Source organism: Chiloscyllium plagiosum, chromosome 36 (assembly GCF_004010195.1).
Source record: "Chiloscyllium plagiosum isolate BGI_BamShark_2017 chromosome 36, ASM401019v2, whole genome shotgun sequence".
Classification (NCBI taxonomy): domain Eukaryota; kingdom Metazoa; phylum Chordata; class Chondrichthyes; order Orectolobiformes; family Hemiscylliidae; genus Chiloscyllium; species Chiloscyllium plagiosum.
Window position 1 is genome coordinate 17,127,993 of NC_057745.1, and position 17,718 is coordinate 17,145,710.

The window sequence follows — 17,718 nt, forward strand, 5'->3', positions numbered from 1 at the left end:
ACCATCCTTTCAAGCAGTGCCTTTCACATTGCCAAAATTCACTACATTGGCCCAGTGGAACACCGTGACAGTGAATAAGTTTAAGATTGATCTTCCCTATTTGCTAACTGAGCCCTATTCACATTCACTTCAGAAAAAGAGCAAAATATCAAAACAGAAGTTTAATGATCTCAAGTTATTCAATATTTCCCATTTCCAAGGTATGATGTAGACTGTGTAATTTATATATATTTTTAATATCATTTAAGTTTGGATTTATGAATTTTTAATAAGTAATCAATGGGCTTTTCTGTGTTTTAAGAGTTAATGATGAAGGTATTCCTGTACCACGCTGAATTTTTTTTAATAGCATCTTGAGTGAGTAAGCTTCAGAATAAAGGGTATTTATATATGACTTATTTACAGAGAGTATACAACTGAACAAGTACAATAATTGTGTATCAATGTTTCTGTCAGACAATTCTGTGACTTATTTTTAAGCTTCAGGAAAACTTTCCCTCCCATAGACTTCTGACATTGAGTGCCCAACAAGTTAATCACCACAGACCCATAGCTTTCCATGGCTCTTCAATGTGTCAGACTTATGAAAATCTGAACTGGAATATATACTGAAAATGTTTTTTTTCTTCTGGACCAACTATCTAATGGAGGTATATCTAACAAAATTCATGGCCCATATTTTGCCTTAAACAACCTCAAAGAAAGATTCCCACAGAGATCCAGTGTACTCTGTGACACAGTTTTCCCTTTTTCCAGCAACAGTATAAATATGGAGCTAGGTCAACAGGATGGTTTGCTTTGCAGCAGCAATGATGTTGGCAAGCAAGTATGCAGCCAAACACATGGAAGTATTTACACACAGCGAACTAGGAAGTTAAACATCCAATAAGCTATCAAATTGAGTTGTGCAAAGTGATTGATATAAGCAATGGTAAAAGAAAGAAACAAGCACTTGCCTAAGAAAGAAAATCACAGACAGTATAGACCAACAAAAATCTAACCGCTACATTGCATGCTTTTCTTGAAAGTAACAACATTCCACTGGTTGCGGTGATGATTTGTAGTTTAAATGTTTTCAAAACCAAATGTTGCAAGTCAAAATAATTGTTCTTTTCACAGGCTCCACTTGAGATTTTCTTGAGGGCCACATTTTGATTTGGGGCTACTTGGCAGATTTTCGGTGCTACTTTTTCAAACTCGCTAATTTGTTTGTTACATGACGTCATCGCATGATAACAAAACTTTCTGTATTTGTATTATATATGGGGTATTTCAGACTCTCACAGAAGTAGAGTTAGAATAATTCTTCAATAATTATCAACTATCTATTAAACTGAAAAGCACAACACACAAAGTATTAATTTCCTTTGAGTTCTGAGGAAGGGTCACCAGACCTGAAACATTAACTCTGATTTTTCTTCACAGATGCTGCCAGATCTGCTGAACTGAGCTTTTCCAGCAATTTCTGTTTTTATTTCTGATTTACAGCATCGATAGTTCTTTCACTTTTTATTAATTCCCTAGACAGCACGGTACTTGAATTGATACAAGGCAACAGGCATAAAACTGTTCTCACTTCTTTACAGCCTCGCTCAGCCGCAGCTTTGGAATCTCACTCTCTGCCAAAGCACCTTTTGCAGTCTTCTTCTTCTCCCTTACATCTTTTACAGAACCCTCCTTCCCCCATATCCATCTCATAACTCTTTCTTCCACCACATCACTCTTGCAGCCTCCTTTTCTGCCAATCTTCCCTTGCAACCTCCTTCTCATTCCCACACCTCTCACAGCCTCCTTCCTACCCACTCACACCTCTTGTAGCTTTCATTCTCTCCACACACCTTCCTGCAGTTCCTTCCCGCATACCTCATCAAACCTCTTCTCCATCTATACCCCTCTTATGGCTTCTTCTGCCCCTATTTTGCACGGTCCCCCAACCCTCGAAGTCTGTTTCTCCCTTCACAAACACTACTGCAGCCACCTCTGACCCTGCTGCTGCCTTCACCTGGTTCACGTTTTCAGCCTGCAGATGGAATTCTCAAATCCAGCAAAATGCCCTTAAGGTCTTGGAAATGGTGTCCTGTCCTGGCTAAAATGCCAGAATCAAAGACTTCCAACCATCACATCAAGATACTATTTCACTTAACAGCATGAACAAGATCAGAAAAGATCATGTGAGGAAACTGTTAGACACAATATATTTGGCTGTATTAAGTTAATTAATGTTCAATCAATCAGTTATTATTAAAATCAAGTAGAAGCCAATCCACTTAATTGGCTGGACGGCTGGTTTGTAATGTAGAGTGACACGAACAGCACAAATTCAATTCTCACACCAGCTGAGGTTACCATGAAGGATTCTCCTTCTCAATGTCTCACAGACACAGATAATAATGGTAAAGGGGAGATATATGTGTAACATTGGTGTAAAATGTTAGCTGTGAAAAGAAGAAAATGGGAGCTCTCTGCTGAGAGCAAAGCTAATAAGACACCAATAATTCACAACTGGGGATGGTTGGTAATGTAATAAAAATGCAAAGTAGAGGTCATATTCTAAAATTGTAGAACTCAAAATTCCATACTAGTTACTATAAAGTGCATCAGTGGGATATTAGAGAACCAGATTCAAAACATTAACTGTTTCTCTCTCCATAGACACTGTCAGATCGGCTTAGTTTTCCAGTACTTTCCATTTTCATTTCAGATTTCCAGCATCCATACTATGTTGCTTTTACTTTAGTGACTCTATTTGGATATACACCACCATATTTTCTGCGCAAGTTCAAAAATCTCTTTTGAGTAAACTTTCATGTTCTTATTTCATCTCATAATTTTTCTGCTACTTCTTGTACCTTGGTACTTCTTGAATCCTTTCTATGTCAAAAGCAGTACATAACTGCCAACTGCTGAAAATTTGCCCAATGAAAAGCAACATTCATTTCTGATACATGAAACAGTATAGACAGATTTTACCTTTGATAGAACCTTCTGATTAGCAACCATTGTAACGAGACCTGCACAGCAAACCAATGCACTGGAGCTAGAGAGTCCTGAGCTGGGTGGAACTGACCCATCCACCACACAGTTCATTCCACTGGCAATGATGTCGAAATGTTCCTGAAAAAATAATTTGTTATGAAATAAATGTGCGTGTCTATGTAGATAAATCAATAATACTTCCTTTTTACTTTGAATTGAATACATGTAATTTATTAAACATATTAAAATACAGCCTACAGCAGCTGAGAAATTATTAAATGCTTATGTATAGCAAACAGAAGGAGAAATGGAGAAAAGAGTGAAAGATGGAAATGAGATTCAGAAGAATAAACAAAAAATGAGGAAAAGAGAACAGAATAAATTGAATTTAGAGATCATATGTTGCTTTTGTTTATCATAAATTTACTCAGGATAATGTTGATGGCATTTATTATTCTAGCCAATGTCCTTCAAATTCATATTGTCAATAAATTCTGTGTTAAACAACAACAGACTAACACAATATTGATAGACCATAACACAGATTTTAAGGCACTTAAGGCACTATGGGGAAGGCCTAGTGGCTTTATTGCTGGACTGTTAATCCAGAGACCCAGGTGATGTTCTGGGGACCCCGGTATGAATCTTGCCACAGCACATGGTGGTATTTGAATTCAATTTTAAAATCTGGAATTAAGAGTCTTATCATGACCATGAATTCATTGCTGGAAAAACCCATCTGGTTCACTCATGTTCTTCAAGGAAGGAAGCTGCCGTGCCTTCCTAGTCTGGCCTACAAGTGACTCCAGACCCACAGCAACATGGTTGACTCTTAACTGCCCTCGGAGCAATTAGGATGGGCAATAAATGTTGCCTAAGCCAGAGATGCCCTCATCCGGTGAATGAATAAAGAAAAAATACTTCCAACATACATACAACTGTGTGCTTTATATACTTCCTGCTGGGTACTCTCTAAAACTTGATGTCGTTTACCCACCCCTACACCCCAGGCATGGTCATTACATAGGCTGCTTTCACTGCCCAACCTATTTTCACTCACAACATGGTCTCCATCAGTAATTTTTCTCTCTCCCCGGCTGACCATTATCCATTCTTTTGTTTGCTCAACAGCTGTTCTCTCTCTGGGCTCCATATCCACCTTTCATTCCGTCCCTTCCCCTTCCCAGCCTCCAGTTATTCCTAGCTACAATCATGTTTCAGAAGGGATACTGAATCTGCAAGTTGACTCTGCTTTCTCTCTGCAGATGCTGGCAAACCAGTTAATGTTCTCAAAGATGGTCAAACAGCCATGTGTAACAGATGGTGCATCAGGTGGGTTTAGTTTAATTTCACAATAGCAATGCATTGGGTAACACAAAGTTTCTCCAATTCACTCTTATCACTGGACCACTGGAGACAGCTATTTGGTATCTTTTCAAACTGTGAAGGATTATATATTTCCATTGAAATACTTCTCAACTTGTCATGGTATTCACATAAGCATGAGAGCGGAGAGGGAAGACAAGCAGCAAGGGTAGGGTTTGAAAAGGTAATTTAAAGTGAATAAGAAATATGTTAAGTTCTTCCACGTTCTACCACTATTTTGAAAATAAAATCCTCTTTCAACTTACCTTGTTTCATAATTTTACACATTATGCTACATGATTTATATAGCATCTACTGATTTGAACTCTTTTATATTACTGCAAAGAGAAGTTTGTGTCCTGCTAAACTTTGTATACCAAGTGTGTCCCCTGGGGAATCTTTAATCTTGAATTGTTATAACTCAAGTTATACTCTGGGGGATCAAACACAGCTGCTGCACAGAATCTCATACAATTTCTCTAAGTCAGGGTTCAATTCCAGATACTGTGGAGCACATCATAATAGTTGACCTATGAAGTCTCAAAAAATCCTAAAAAAAGGGGGTCAATTGTATGCTATATATAAAATGCATATCACTGGTGGCCATTGTGAAATGTGAAGAAAGCACTAGCAAATTCATATTAAATACATATGGCTCATTTTAATGAATTCATTAATTCTAGATGGATACCTTTAACTACAATCAAAACATTTCACAGGCTGTCATGTTAATTGGCTTCTGAATCCGACAGAAGTGTCCATCAAATTCATTCAGAGTCATTTTGGTTATCATAACATGGATCCTGCTATGCATCAGATTTAGTACTTTCAATTTCAGAACTTTCACTCCACAGCAAATCACTGGATAATCTGCATCTTTTTAATTGTGATGATAATCACTAATAAAATTTCAGTTTGGGAAACTATACAAAATATCAAGCAGGACAACATGCATATTTCCACTATTTATGAAGGGATTTTCTCCAAGATCCATCCACTCCATCCGATACAAACAAGATCCTTGAATGGCTTCTGAGGTATGCATCCAATGGTTAAACTATAGATTGTCAGACTCCTGGTATAACTGCAACTGGGCGTTACCTTTATTCCAAAGGCACTTCTTGATCTCACTGGTGATATGGGATCTGAATGTATCCCACACTAATAAGCTGTGATCTTTGTGTCAGCCACTATATGTTATTGGTTATAATTTCATCACATCCTCATCCAATCAACTTATCATCATAGACACATACAAAAACTCCTTCAGGGAACTTGACGTTTGACCTGGTTTTACATTTGAAAATTTACTTTTCAAATTTAATTTGAAAATAGAATGGCTTTAATTTTGTTCTGTTGGCCATGCAGAAGAGTACCACATAGATATTGTCTTCTCATGGTGATTTTCACTGGCAAAGCTTCTGAACCTGTCCACACCACAGTCAGCTGCTGGGTAGAAAACATTTTATGGACATTTCATCTATATTGCCAATATAGAGTAATTGCCTTTGCTAATGTCTAATGATGAATCACCAGAAACTGGTAATTTTGGCATCAAGGTCTTTTGGTAGTCTCTGAGCATCTTGATTCATTCCAACACTAAACATTTTTGTTCCATCAAGCTGCAACGCCTATGAACTGTCGCTCTGAAATCTTCGTTGAAATCAGAGATTGATTTAGCCCAGTTAAGCGCACATGTGCACTGTATTTATGGTGACAATGATTCTGACATTTTTGGAGAACCCATTCAAATACATGCTTCCCAAGATCAGAAACTGCTGAAAAAACACAACAGGTCTGGCAGCATCTGTGGAGAGAATGCAGAGTTAAGTTCTGAAAAAGAGTCATGAGACTCAAAACATTAACTCTGCTTTCTCTCCACAGATACTGCCCGACCTGTTGGGTTTTTCCAGCAATTTCTTTTATTGTTTCAGATTTCCAGAATCCAAGTTCTTTGTTTTACTTCTCAGGTCTGCGGTTGGTCCTAATGTCATGGGGCACTTAGCCTTGGGCACTCTTGTCAGGGCAGATTCCTTCTGCTTCTATTCTTATATGGAAGCAGACTAAATACCTTAGTGACCTAACACTAAACTCCCTTGCAACAGAACAGTGTTTCAACAAGGAAGCAAATGCTATGGTTTTTAGCTTGCACTCAGTTAGTACTTCATTACGTTTGTTGCAAGACCAGGGTTTTGTAATTCAGCACACGTAGTACGCTCTGTGGATGTTTCTTTAAATTCCATGCATCTCCTTAGCGACATGGATTGTATCACCTACTTGATTCCATTTGCCAACTTATGAAGTGAAAGAAACATGCATCTCTGAGGTTGATTCCTAATGTGAGTACACCACTCCTTTGAAGAAGCAAGGCAGGGAGGAGGTGTGTGCTTACACAATGGGTATAAACCTAAACATGATTTTTGGAGTTGAAAAATGGACTCTCTTATGTGTAAGATATACATGTATATCTATAGATTTCACAAATTTATAGTCAGTGAAGTGCATAAATACCTTCACACTCATGTTGAACCACAATAACAATGCATACTTAAACATCCCTCCGGAATCGCCTTTAATTTATTGAAAATAGGCAAGTTTTATTGTTTATCCATAACTCTGACCACCATTATCTGTTTGCACCAAGTGAACTGACATTACATCTAAATGACTTTTTTCCTTTTTGTAAAATCAAATGGCAAGACACACTCGATACTGAAGTCTAACCAAAGTGTTTTACAGACTGACAATCACATCTTGCGCTTTACACGGAATGCTTCCACTACTGATACTTACTTGGCTTTTTTTAAAAACACAAACCTGGTTTAGTATGAATTTACACAAGTTTCTTTCTCATGGACTTATTCATTTGTGTTGTGCAGAATTGAAGATGCCATGTTTTATGCTAATATGGTTTAAGTATGCTCCATGTGTATGTGTATCCAGTCAATCTGGGAATAAGATTTTCAGATGAACAAAACAATCTCAGCAGGCTATATCCAAGGTCGACTTTCTAACAGGCTTCTAGTTCAGACCTCTCTTACACTGCTGGTTTTATTTGCACCTCATTGGCATCTATACGTTCAGTGCCTAAGGTGTTTAACTTGGGAAATTCTAAAATTCCTTTCCCACTTCTACTCCTTCTCTTCCTTTATAATGTTCTTTAAAATATATCTCCTTGGCCAAATCACAAGCCTGATTGAGTTTTTTGAAGAAGTAACAAAGAGATTGATCAGGGCAGAGCGGTAGATGTGATTTATATCGACTTCAGTAAGGCATTCGAAAAGGTTCCCCATGGGAGACTGGTTAGCAAGGTTAGATTTCATAGAATACAGGGAGAACAAGCCATTTGGATACAAAACTGGCTCGAAGATAGAAGACAGAGGGTGGTGGTGGAGGGTTGTTTTTCAGATTGGAGGCCTGTGACAAGTGGAGTGCCACAAGGATCGGTGCTGGGTCCACTACTTTTCGTCATTTAGAATCATAGAATCCCTACAGTGTGGAAACAGGCCATTTGGCAATACAAGTCCACACCAACCCTCCGAAGAGTATCCCACCCAGACCCTACCCTATTACTCTACATTTCCCATGCCTAATGCACCTATCCTACACACCCCTGAACACTATGGGCAGTTATCATTGCCAAATCACCTAACTTGCTCTTCTTGAAATGTGGGAGGAAACCAGAGCACCCAGAGGAAAACCATGCAGACACGGGGAGAATGTGCAAACTTCACACTGACAGTTGTCTGAGGTTGGAATCGAACCTGGGTCCCTGTGGCTATGAGGCAGCGGTGCAAGCCGCTCAGCGGTGCTGGGCCGCCCTAAATTATATAAATGATTTGGATGTGAGCATTAGAGGTATAGTTCGTAAGTTTGCAGATGACACCAAAATTGGAGGTATAGTGGACAGCGAAGAAGGTTACCTCAGACTACAACGGGATCTTGATCAGATGGGCCAATTGGCTGAGGAGTGGCAGATGGAGTTTAATTTAGATAAATGCAAGGTGCTGCATTTTGGGAAAGCAAAACTTAGCAGGACTTAAACACTTTATGGAGTGTTGCTGAGCAAAGAGTTCATAGCTCCTTGAAAGTAGAGTCACAGGAAGATAGGATAGTGAAGGCAGCATTTGGTATGCTTTCCTTTATTGGTCAGAGTACTGAGTACAGGAGTTGGGAGGTCATGTTGCTGCTGTACAGAACATTGGTTCAGCCACTTTTGGAGTATTGCATGCAATTCTGGTTTCCTTCCTATCAGGAGGATGTTGTGAAACTTGAAAGGGTTTAGAAAAGATTTACAAGGATGTTGCCAGCCTTGGAGGGTTTGAGCTATGTGGAAGAGGTTGAATAAGCTGAGACTGTTTTCCCTGGAGCATTGAGGCTGAGGGGTGACCTTATAGACATTTATAAAATCATGAGGGGCATGGATAGGATAAATAGACAAAGTATTTTCCCTGGGGTGGGAGAGTCCAGAACTAGAGAGTACAGGTTTAGGGTGAGAGGGGAAAGATATAAAAGAGACCTGAGGGGCAACTTTTTCACACAGAGGGTCATATGTGTATGGAATGAGCTGCTGGGGAAGTGGTGGAGGCTAGTACAATTGCACCCATTAAAAGGCATCTGGACGGGTATATGAATAGGAAGGAGAAAGTGAGGTCTGCAGATGCTGGAGAGCAGAGCTGAAAATGTGTTGCTGGAAAAGCGCAGCAGGTCAGGCAGCATCCAGAGAACAGGAGAATCGACGTTTCGGGCATAAGCCCTTCTTCAGGCATGAGGAAAGCTCACTTTCTCCTCAAAGATTTCCTCCCACAGTCCAAAGATGTGCACATTGGGTGAATTGACAATGTTAAATTGGCCCATGGGCCCAGGGATGTATAGGTTAGATGTGTTAGCCATGGGAAATATAGGGTAGGGGGGTGGGTTTGGGTGGGATGCTCTCTGGAGGGTCAGTTGGACATGTTGGGCCGAATAGCTGGTTTCCACGTTATATAGATATGGATGATAATTACTTAGCTAAACATCCATCCAAAACCAAATGACAAAAATTTTAACTGCAATAAATAAATCATTAACAGAAGGGAAAGACATTTTTAAACAATCTGAAATAAATCATTCTACACAAGTTAACACAATTTACTAACATAAACTGCAAAGAGGAAATTAGGGCATGGTGTAGTAGAGGTAGCCGATTCACTAACAGGCTTCATTTATGCTGCTGACCTGTCTTTGTAGCCACAGTATTTATCTGGCTGGTCAAGATCAGTTTTTGTCAGTTTTCTCTGGGATCATGGTAATATATATTTTTGGAGCTAGGATAGGCAGATGGATGATGTGCTGTACATGGAGATTGGTGGGGTGGTAGGTGAGGACCAGTGGGGTTTTGTCCTGGTGGCGGTTGGAGGGGCGGGGTTCAAGGGCGGAGGATAAGAAAGTGGAAGAGTTGCGGTGGAGGGCATCGTCGATCACGTTGGGGGGGAAATTGCGGTCCTTGAAGAAGGAGGCCATCTGGGTTGTGCGTTTTTGGAACTGGTCCTCCTGGGAGCAGATGCGGCGGAGTCGAAGGAATTGGGAGAATGGATAGGAATAGGAAGGGTTTGGAGGGATATGGGTCCAGTGCTGGCAGGTGGGACTAGATTGGGTTGGGCTGTCTGGTCGGCATGGACGAGTTGGACCAAAGGGTCTGTTTCAGTGCTTTACATGTCTATGACTACATTCATGCACCATCCTACTTTGAAGGATCTGGTTGTCAGAATGCCTACAACTTTCTATTCCTCTGTTCTTCTGAAGAATACGGCAATCCTTTGATTTTTCACGGAATACACATTTATAACACTTAAAACAAATACCCAATATTTTTCTTCTCAGTTTTCATGTTCCCTCACTATATATTGGCAAATTTTGAGGCAGCTATCAGCTTATCCACCTCAATAACTTACGTAAATAGACAAATGAAGTTCCAGTACAAATCTTTTTGTCAAGCCACCAACTATATATTGCTAATTTAAGAAGTACGTAGTTAACTCTGCACTGTCAAGCAATCCCTTCATTCATATTGTCAATTTAACACTAAAGATGTCAATGTTTCTGTTCTGTGAAAAGTTTCACAAAAATTCAAATATATCACATCTGTTGTATTAATTTTTTATAAATGGGTGATAATGTTCTCATATTTGATTAAATAACTCAAGAATCTGCTTCAAATAAATAAGTTTTCACTTCCACAACTGATCCATACTTTTCCCAGGTTTTCACTAATATTCATCACTGATGAACCTAATTAAACACAATTATTTAGCTTATCTCCTCTTATGAACAGATGAAGAGTGTGTAACATGCTCTATATCCCAGTTTATAATACAAGCTCTGTGATAAAATATTTTCAGAAAATTTACAATTAGGACTTTTATTTTACTACTAACATTTCTCAATATTTCAGTGTGTAAACCGTCCAGATTTGGAATTTAAAGAAAGCTAGTCTAATGGCAACCATGAATATCGTAAAAACCTAACCAGCCCACCAAGGCCTTTTATAGAAGGGAATCTGCCATCCTTTCCTGGTCTGGCCTCCATGCGACTCCAGACCCACAGCAATGCGGTTAACTCTTAACTGCCCTCTGAACAGTTAAGGATAGGCAATAAATGCTCGCCTAACCAGCGACGCACACATCCCATGAACAGAAAAGAAACTTCGCGAATTTAAGTTTCATTAATCCTAATATAATAGAGTATAAGACGTAGGAGCAGAACTCAGCCACCTGGCCCAACAAATCTGATCTACTACTCAATGAGATCATGGCTGAAATAATGATTCCTCAAGTCCACTTTCCTGTCTTTTTCTTATTACCCTTGATTCCTTCACAGATTAAAAATCTGCCTATCTCAACCTTGATTACACTTAACAATTCAACCTCCACAGCCTTTTGCAGTAAAAAAAACACAAATTCACTATCCCCTGGGAGAAGAAACTCCTCCTCCTCAATTCTGTCTTAAATGGGTTACTCAGATTATGCCATCCAGACTGACGTACTGTCACAAGGGGAAGCATCTATCCTGTCAAGCTTTCTAAGAATCTTATATCTTTCAATAAAATTACCTTTCATTCTGTGCTACTTCAATGAGTATCATTGTTGATATTGATTAATTGATCTACATTTTCCACATCTCTAGTGACACAGAAAGAAGGTTCCAAAGAGGACATAACGAGCGTGCAAAGGGATATAGATAGACGAAGTGAGTGGGCAAAAATTTGCCAAATGTAATATAATGTGGAAAAATATGAACTTGTCCACTTAAAAGATTTTTAAAAATTATTTAAATGGAGAGGGACTGCAGATATCTAAGATACAGAGGGATCTGGGTATACTGATACATGACTCACAAAAAAATTAGTTAGTGGGTATAGCAAATTATTAGGAAGGCAAATGGAATGTTGTGATATATTGCAAGAGAAATGGAATACAAGAGGAGGCATGTTTTACTGCAGTTGTGCAGAGCATTGTTGAGGTTGTGTTTTGACAACTGTGTACAGTTTTGGTCCTTATATTTGAACAGAAAGGATATAATTGAATTAGAAGCAGTTCAGAGAAGCCCATTTGATTTATTTCTGGGATGATGGGATTATTATATGAAGAAAGGCTAGATGATTAGACTGCACCCATTGGAATTTAGAAGAGTGAGAGGAGACCTTATGGAGTCATACAGCACAGAAACACTCCATTTCAGGCTTTTGCCCACAAAGTGGATTCTCCTGCTCCTCAGATGCTGCCTGACCTGCTGTGCTTTTCCAGCACCACACTCTCAACTCTAATCTCCAGCATCTGCAGTCCTCACTTTCGCCCACTCAGTCCAACCAGTCCACGCCGAACATAATCCCAAATTAAACTGGTCCTACCTGCCTGTGCTTGGCCCATATCCCCCTAAACATTTCCTATTTATTGACTTATTCAAATATCTTTTATATACTGTAATTGTACCCACATCCACCACTTTCTCTGGATGTTCATTCCACACACAAACCTCTCTGTGTAAAAAAAAAAGTTGCTCCCATGTCATTTTTTTAATCTTTGGCCTCCCACATTAAAAACATGCTTCCTCGTCTTGAAATCCCTCACCCTAGGGAAAAAGACACCTATCGTTCACCTTATCTACACCCCTCATGATTTTATAAATCTCTAAGGTCACTCCTCACCCTCCTATGCTCCAGTGGAAAATATAGTCCCACCTCTCCGGTGTCTCCTTATAACTCAAAACCTCCATTCCTGGCAACATCCTGTTAAATATTTCCTGTATCCTCTCCAGTTTAATAACATCCTTCTTATAAGATGGCAACCAGAACTGCACACAGTACATCAGAAAAAGCCTCGCCAACATCCTGTACAACTTAAACATGAAGTCCAAACAATAAAGGCAAGCATGCTAAACACCTCCTTAACCACTGTCAACATGATGCAAACAAAATAATTACCCCTGAACCCCTAGGTCTTTCTGTTCTACAAAACTACCCAAGGCCCTACTTTTACTTGCATGAGTCCTGTCCTTGTTTGTTTTACCAAAAAGCAATAGCTCATATTTATCCAAGTTAAATTCCATCTGTCACTGCTCAATTCACTGACACAATTGATCAATATCTCTTTGTAATCCTAGATAATCTTCTTCACTGTCAACTCTGACAGGGAGATATCTGTACACTGACTCGTGTCTCGGAGTTCCCTCTCTCTCAGGGAGATCTCTTCATTGTCTACTATCACAGGAAAATGAGGATAAATTGAGAAGGTGACGACTGAAAGTATGTTTTCCCTTGTGGGAGAGATGAAAGCGAGAGGATCAGTTTAGAATTAAAGGACCTTCCATTTAAGATGGAGATAAGGAGACTTTTCTTTCCTCTTAGTAGATTGGGAGTTTATGGAACTCTTATCTCCCTATAGAACAGTGGAAAGAGTGTCACGGAATATTTTATAAGGCAGAGGTAGATAGATTCTTGAACAAGGAAGTTAAAAGGTATAAGAGGTAGGCAGGAAAGTGAAGGCCACAATCAGATCAGCCAACATTTTATCAAATGGTACAGCAGGCCTGAGGGAGCCAAATGTCCTACTTCTGACCACAATTTGGATGTTTGTATCTAATTCTTTTACTTTTTTTGTAAATACAATAGGAATATGCTAACCATCATTTATATTCACTACTAAAAGCTAGTTTTCTCTGTTTCTCAATTGTCATCTCTGAAATGCATTTGTTTCCCATTGTCTTTATCCTTAATCTACGTTAATATTATGTCACTTTTAAACTGTGTCTTTAAACTCGAGTTAAAATTAAAGGCTCATGTGACAATTCCAAATCAAGCCTGACAACAAGTTTGATTAAGTCAAGATGAGCAAGATGCAAAAATGTCTTACATTTAGGAAGAAACAGCAAGAGGAACTGTTGTAATAGTAAATAGACTCCAAGTGTTTGGGCAGAAGAGAAATAAGACAGTGGAAAATAATAGCAGTTTGTGTGGACGATAGATAGAAGATACTAAAGATTTTTCACCAGCTACCAAAGAAAGACAGTCTCTGGTCAAAGAAACGCATGCTGCAGCCATCTAAAGAAACTGACATTTATCCTGATCTGGCAATGACAGAAGAATAATAATTGGAGCAGGCTTTACAGCTGGTTGTAGATTGGAGAATGTCTTGAAAAACTGACGGAAACACCTGGAGACGATTTTTCAAAGTTGCTATTCAGTGAAAACAGAAAATGTGAACCTATTAGAAGCTGGAAGTGGCTTTGGACTGTTTACTATAAGGACTGTAATTGTACAGAGAACGCATTGAGTTATCAATATAAAAAAGAAATGTTGCTTTCTGGAGTTTAAAGTATAAGTTACTACAAGAATCATCATTTGTGAAAGTAAAAATCTGAAAACCTGAAACCTCGAATCTTTTTAGCTATTAACTGGAAATTTAATTCTTAACAAAACTCAGTCCCTCTGGGGATTTTAACACCTATAGCTGTAAAAATTATAATCACTGCCCTTGGCACCCTCCTACTTTCACTTCACTTATTTGCTTTGAATTCATTCCTGTACCAGCTGCAGTACTGTCAGTTCCAGACAGTATACCTGAATATATTTTACGAACCCTTGCCGATGTTGATCACTTATCATCCCTGCAATCTCTGCATAGTTAAAATATGCTCAAAGTGAGTTTCAAGTGATGGATGTCAAGAATGGAACAAGTTAAAGATCTTAAGATCTCACAAGACAGTGTGTTTCTATACATAAGCTGGAACTGCTTACAAGCTTTACTGCTAAAAATCATATACCCATACTTGAACAGAGTAATACATAGAGTCTAAGAAAATAGTTGCACTGTGTGCATTCTCCCATACATTGCTTCTCTACTAAAAAAAGACATAAAACATACTTATCTAAACTTTATGAAGATAAACATAAATTTATGACTTCCCCTCAGTAAAATACATTTACAATTTGGAAGTATTAATAATTCTGTTCTAATGTATATGTACAAAACAAATACAGCTATTCTTACAATAACTTTCGCTTTTTCTAGAAAGCCCACTTTTCACCTTCGCAGCAAAGATTCTGTGACAGCATGTTGCAAAGCTGGGTAGAGTATTTGTGGATTGGAAGGCAGGATGTTAGAATTTGGTGTTTGTAAAATGATCGGGTTGGGGTTGGGGGGGGGGGATGTGTGTGTGGTCCCCTTTAAAAGATTATGAGTTTTTTTCCCTATGCTTAGAGATTTGAAAATGAGAGTCTGTGAGCAGCATCTTGCCAGTTGCAGGTGCTCAAATTGAAACATTTGTATCAAAAGGCTATACCATAAGCAGACAAAGCAGTATTTTTACCAAGCCAACAGATGATTAAATTTAGCCTATTAATTTAAGCCAGGCAGTTGGAAACGAAGGACCAAATAAATTTAAATCTAATGTTTTTTACAACCTCGAACCAATCCTATTCTAAGAAATTAATAAGTCATGATGGGTATAGAAGAGGACAGCATTTGAAAATCAGCAGATAGCAAACTGGCATCTGAAGAGGTTAGCTGTCTCTGCACTCATGAAGTCACACATCATCTGACTAAAGGTACAGTGTCACACTTAGCTAATATTCCTGACACAAGAATTCAATGGAGAGAGGCGTTTCGGACGCAAGAATCCAAGGGAGGAGACAATCCTGAAAGATCAGCGGAGAGGGTGCAGGGCATTCTGGAAGCTGTATCCTGGTTGTAATTTCGAGAGACTAAGTTCTAAATTTTTTATTGTATCTTTTAAGTGGGATTTGTAGTTATTGGAACATCATACTATTAGAATTTTGTTTATTTGGGAATAGCTAGTAGTTAGAGAGGAATTGCTCAGTTTGTTAGTGGCAGCCAGTGACAAGTGATGAACCACATCACTTGAATATAAAAGCAGGGATGTATTTCTGAGGCTCTCTAAGGCTCTGGTCAGACCACATTTGGAGTATTGTGTGCAGTTTTGGGCCCCATATCTCAGAATGGATATTCTGGCCCTACAGCGTGTTTGGAGGAGGTTCACAAGAATGGTCCCAGGAATGAAAAGCTTAACATATGAGGAACGCTTGAAGACTCTAGGTTTATACTCGATGGAGTTTCGAAAAATGAGAGGGAGTCTAATTGAAACATACAGAATACTGAATGGCCTGGACAGAGTAGATGTTGGGAAGATGTTTCCATTGGTAGCAGAAACTAGGACCCACAGTCATAGCCTTTGAATGAAGAAACTTTTTCAGCCAGAGAGTGGTGAATCTATGGAATTCATTGCCACAGAAGGCTGCGGAGGCCAGGTCGTTGAGTATATTTAACATTGAGATACTTGAGTTTTTGAGTATCAAGGAGATCAAGGGTTACAGGGAGAAAGTGGGAGAATGGGGTTTAGAAACGTGTTAGCTATGATTGAATGGTGGAGCAGATTCGATGAGCCGAATGGCCTAATTTCTGGTCCAATGTCTTATGGTCCTGTTAATTTGTTCATTTTTGGAGTTAGATAAATAAATTGTCACTTGTTAACTACAGAGTGAGTGAAAGGATTTAATTTCATTTAACCACTACTTTATAACAGATGGGGAGGCTGAGACATAGGTTATACCACTTTTCATACTTCTTTTAACAGACTATGAGGTGAGGCAAGCCTTTCTGGCTGTTTTGGTTTTAGTTATCAGAGGAGGGTCAACCTCCACTTCATAACAAGACCTATTTTCCCAGAACTCAGCTAAACTCCTAAAACTGGCTGGATCTGTATTTGGAGAGGAAAATACAATTATGAGAAATATATTTTACTCCAGAGTAAACTGGGTATTTAAGTCTTAAAATGCATTGCTTAGGTTCGACCAGTTGTACAAATAATAACACGGAAATGCCTCCAGTGACCAAAAATGTTGCCCATTGCCAATTTACATACGCACACAAATTCCCTTAGAATCAGTTCTCCTTGGTAAAAACAGGCTTTGAAAAAAAATGCTTGAAATTTTAGTAGAAAGTGAACAAGGATATTTTATAGAATTGTACCACAATGAAATGAATATAAAGTTTTAAACTATTTAAATAAAATGTGAACATGATGGAAACAACAATTTTTGTAGTAAAATTAGTGTTATATGTGCAGTTCCCTGCCAGCACTAAGTAAATTAATAAGCTAAAACATAGATGCCAGTTGTTTTGTTCTTCAACTGTAGCCAAACCCAGATGAAAAATTGAGTAATATGTCTAAGTAGGGCTGATCCACAGGGTTCGTCCCTTGCATGAATATAGCTTATAAAGCTATCACGCAATGTTTCACAAACTGCTTTGGTTTCAGAAGAAAATGAGGTCTGCCAAGTATTGCTTTACTCATATCCCAATGGAGTTGGAAATTCAAATTAGTATAAACAGGCTAGACCCTTGGAACCTTTTAACACTCTTCATTTAAATTGCTTATTTTAGTCTGTAACATTTCAACATTACTTCTGGGACCTGTCACTGTACTGTAAAAGACCACACTATGCGGCCTCCAGCACAACGTACTGATATTCTGTAGTACTGGAACTTATAGGGAGAAGCTTGAGATTACCCTCTTTGTGAAATCTTAAACTCAGCTAAACTGTCACTGTCTAGAGGAGAAATGCTTCATACTGTGGTGGGACAACTTTTTGCAGAACTGACAGATCCATGCAGGCCTTCATCATTTGGCAGTTGGTTGAATAATGACACTTGAAAAGCACCAAGGACCAGATTGTATTCAACACTATAAAGTACCACTATATGACTGCTGCAGCATATAGCAATCTTTGGGCACTAAAATACATTTCTGTCATCATTTTAAATGGCGATCTTTGTTTGGACAGGAAACTATATTTGGTGATATCAAAAAACATTACATTTG

General features: G+C 38.7%; 1 protein-coding gene across 2 annotated transcripts in view; it reads right to left on the bottom strand.

Annotated features, from left to right (window-relative positions):
* Positions 1–17,718, bottom strand: part of galk2 (galactokinase 2) — a 119,967-nt gene that overhangs the window by 73,479 nt on the left and 28,770 nt on the right. For both annotated transcript variants that reach the window (XM_043677417.1, XM_043677418.1), the window contains one exon: positions 2,971–3,114. In XM_043677417.1, the coding sequence (XP_043533352.1) occupies positions 2,971–3,114 (144 nt within the window). The remainder of the gene's footprint in view (positions 1–2,970; positions 3,115–17,718) is intronic.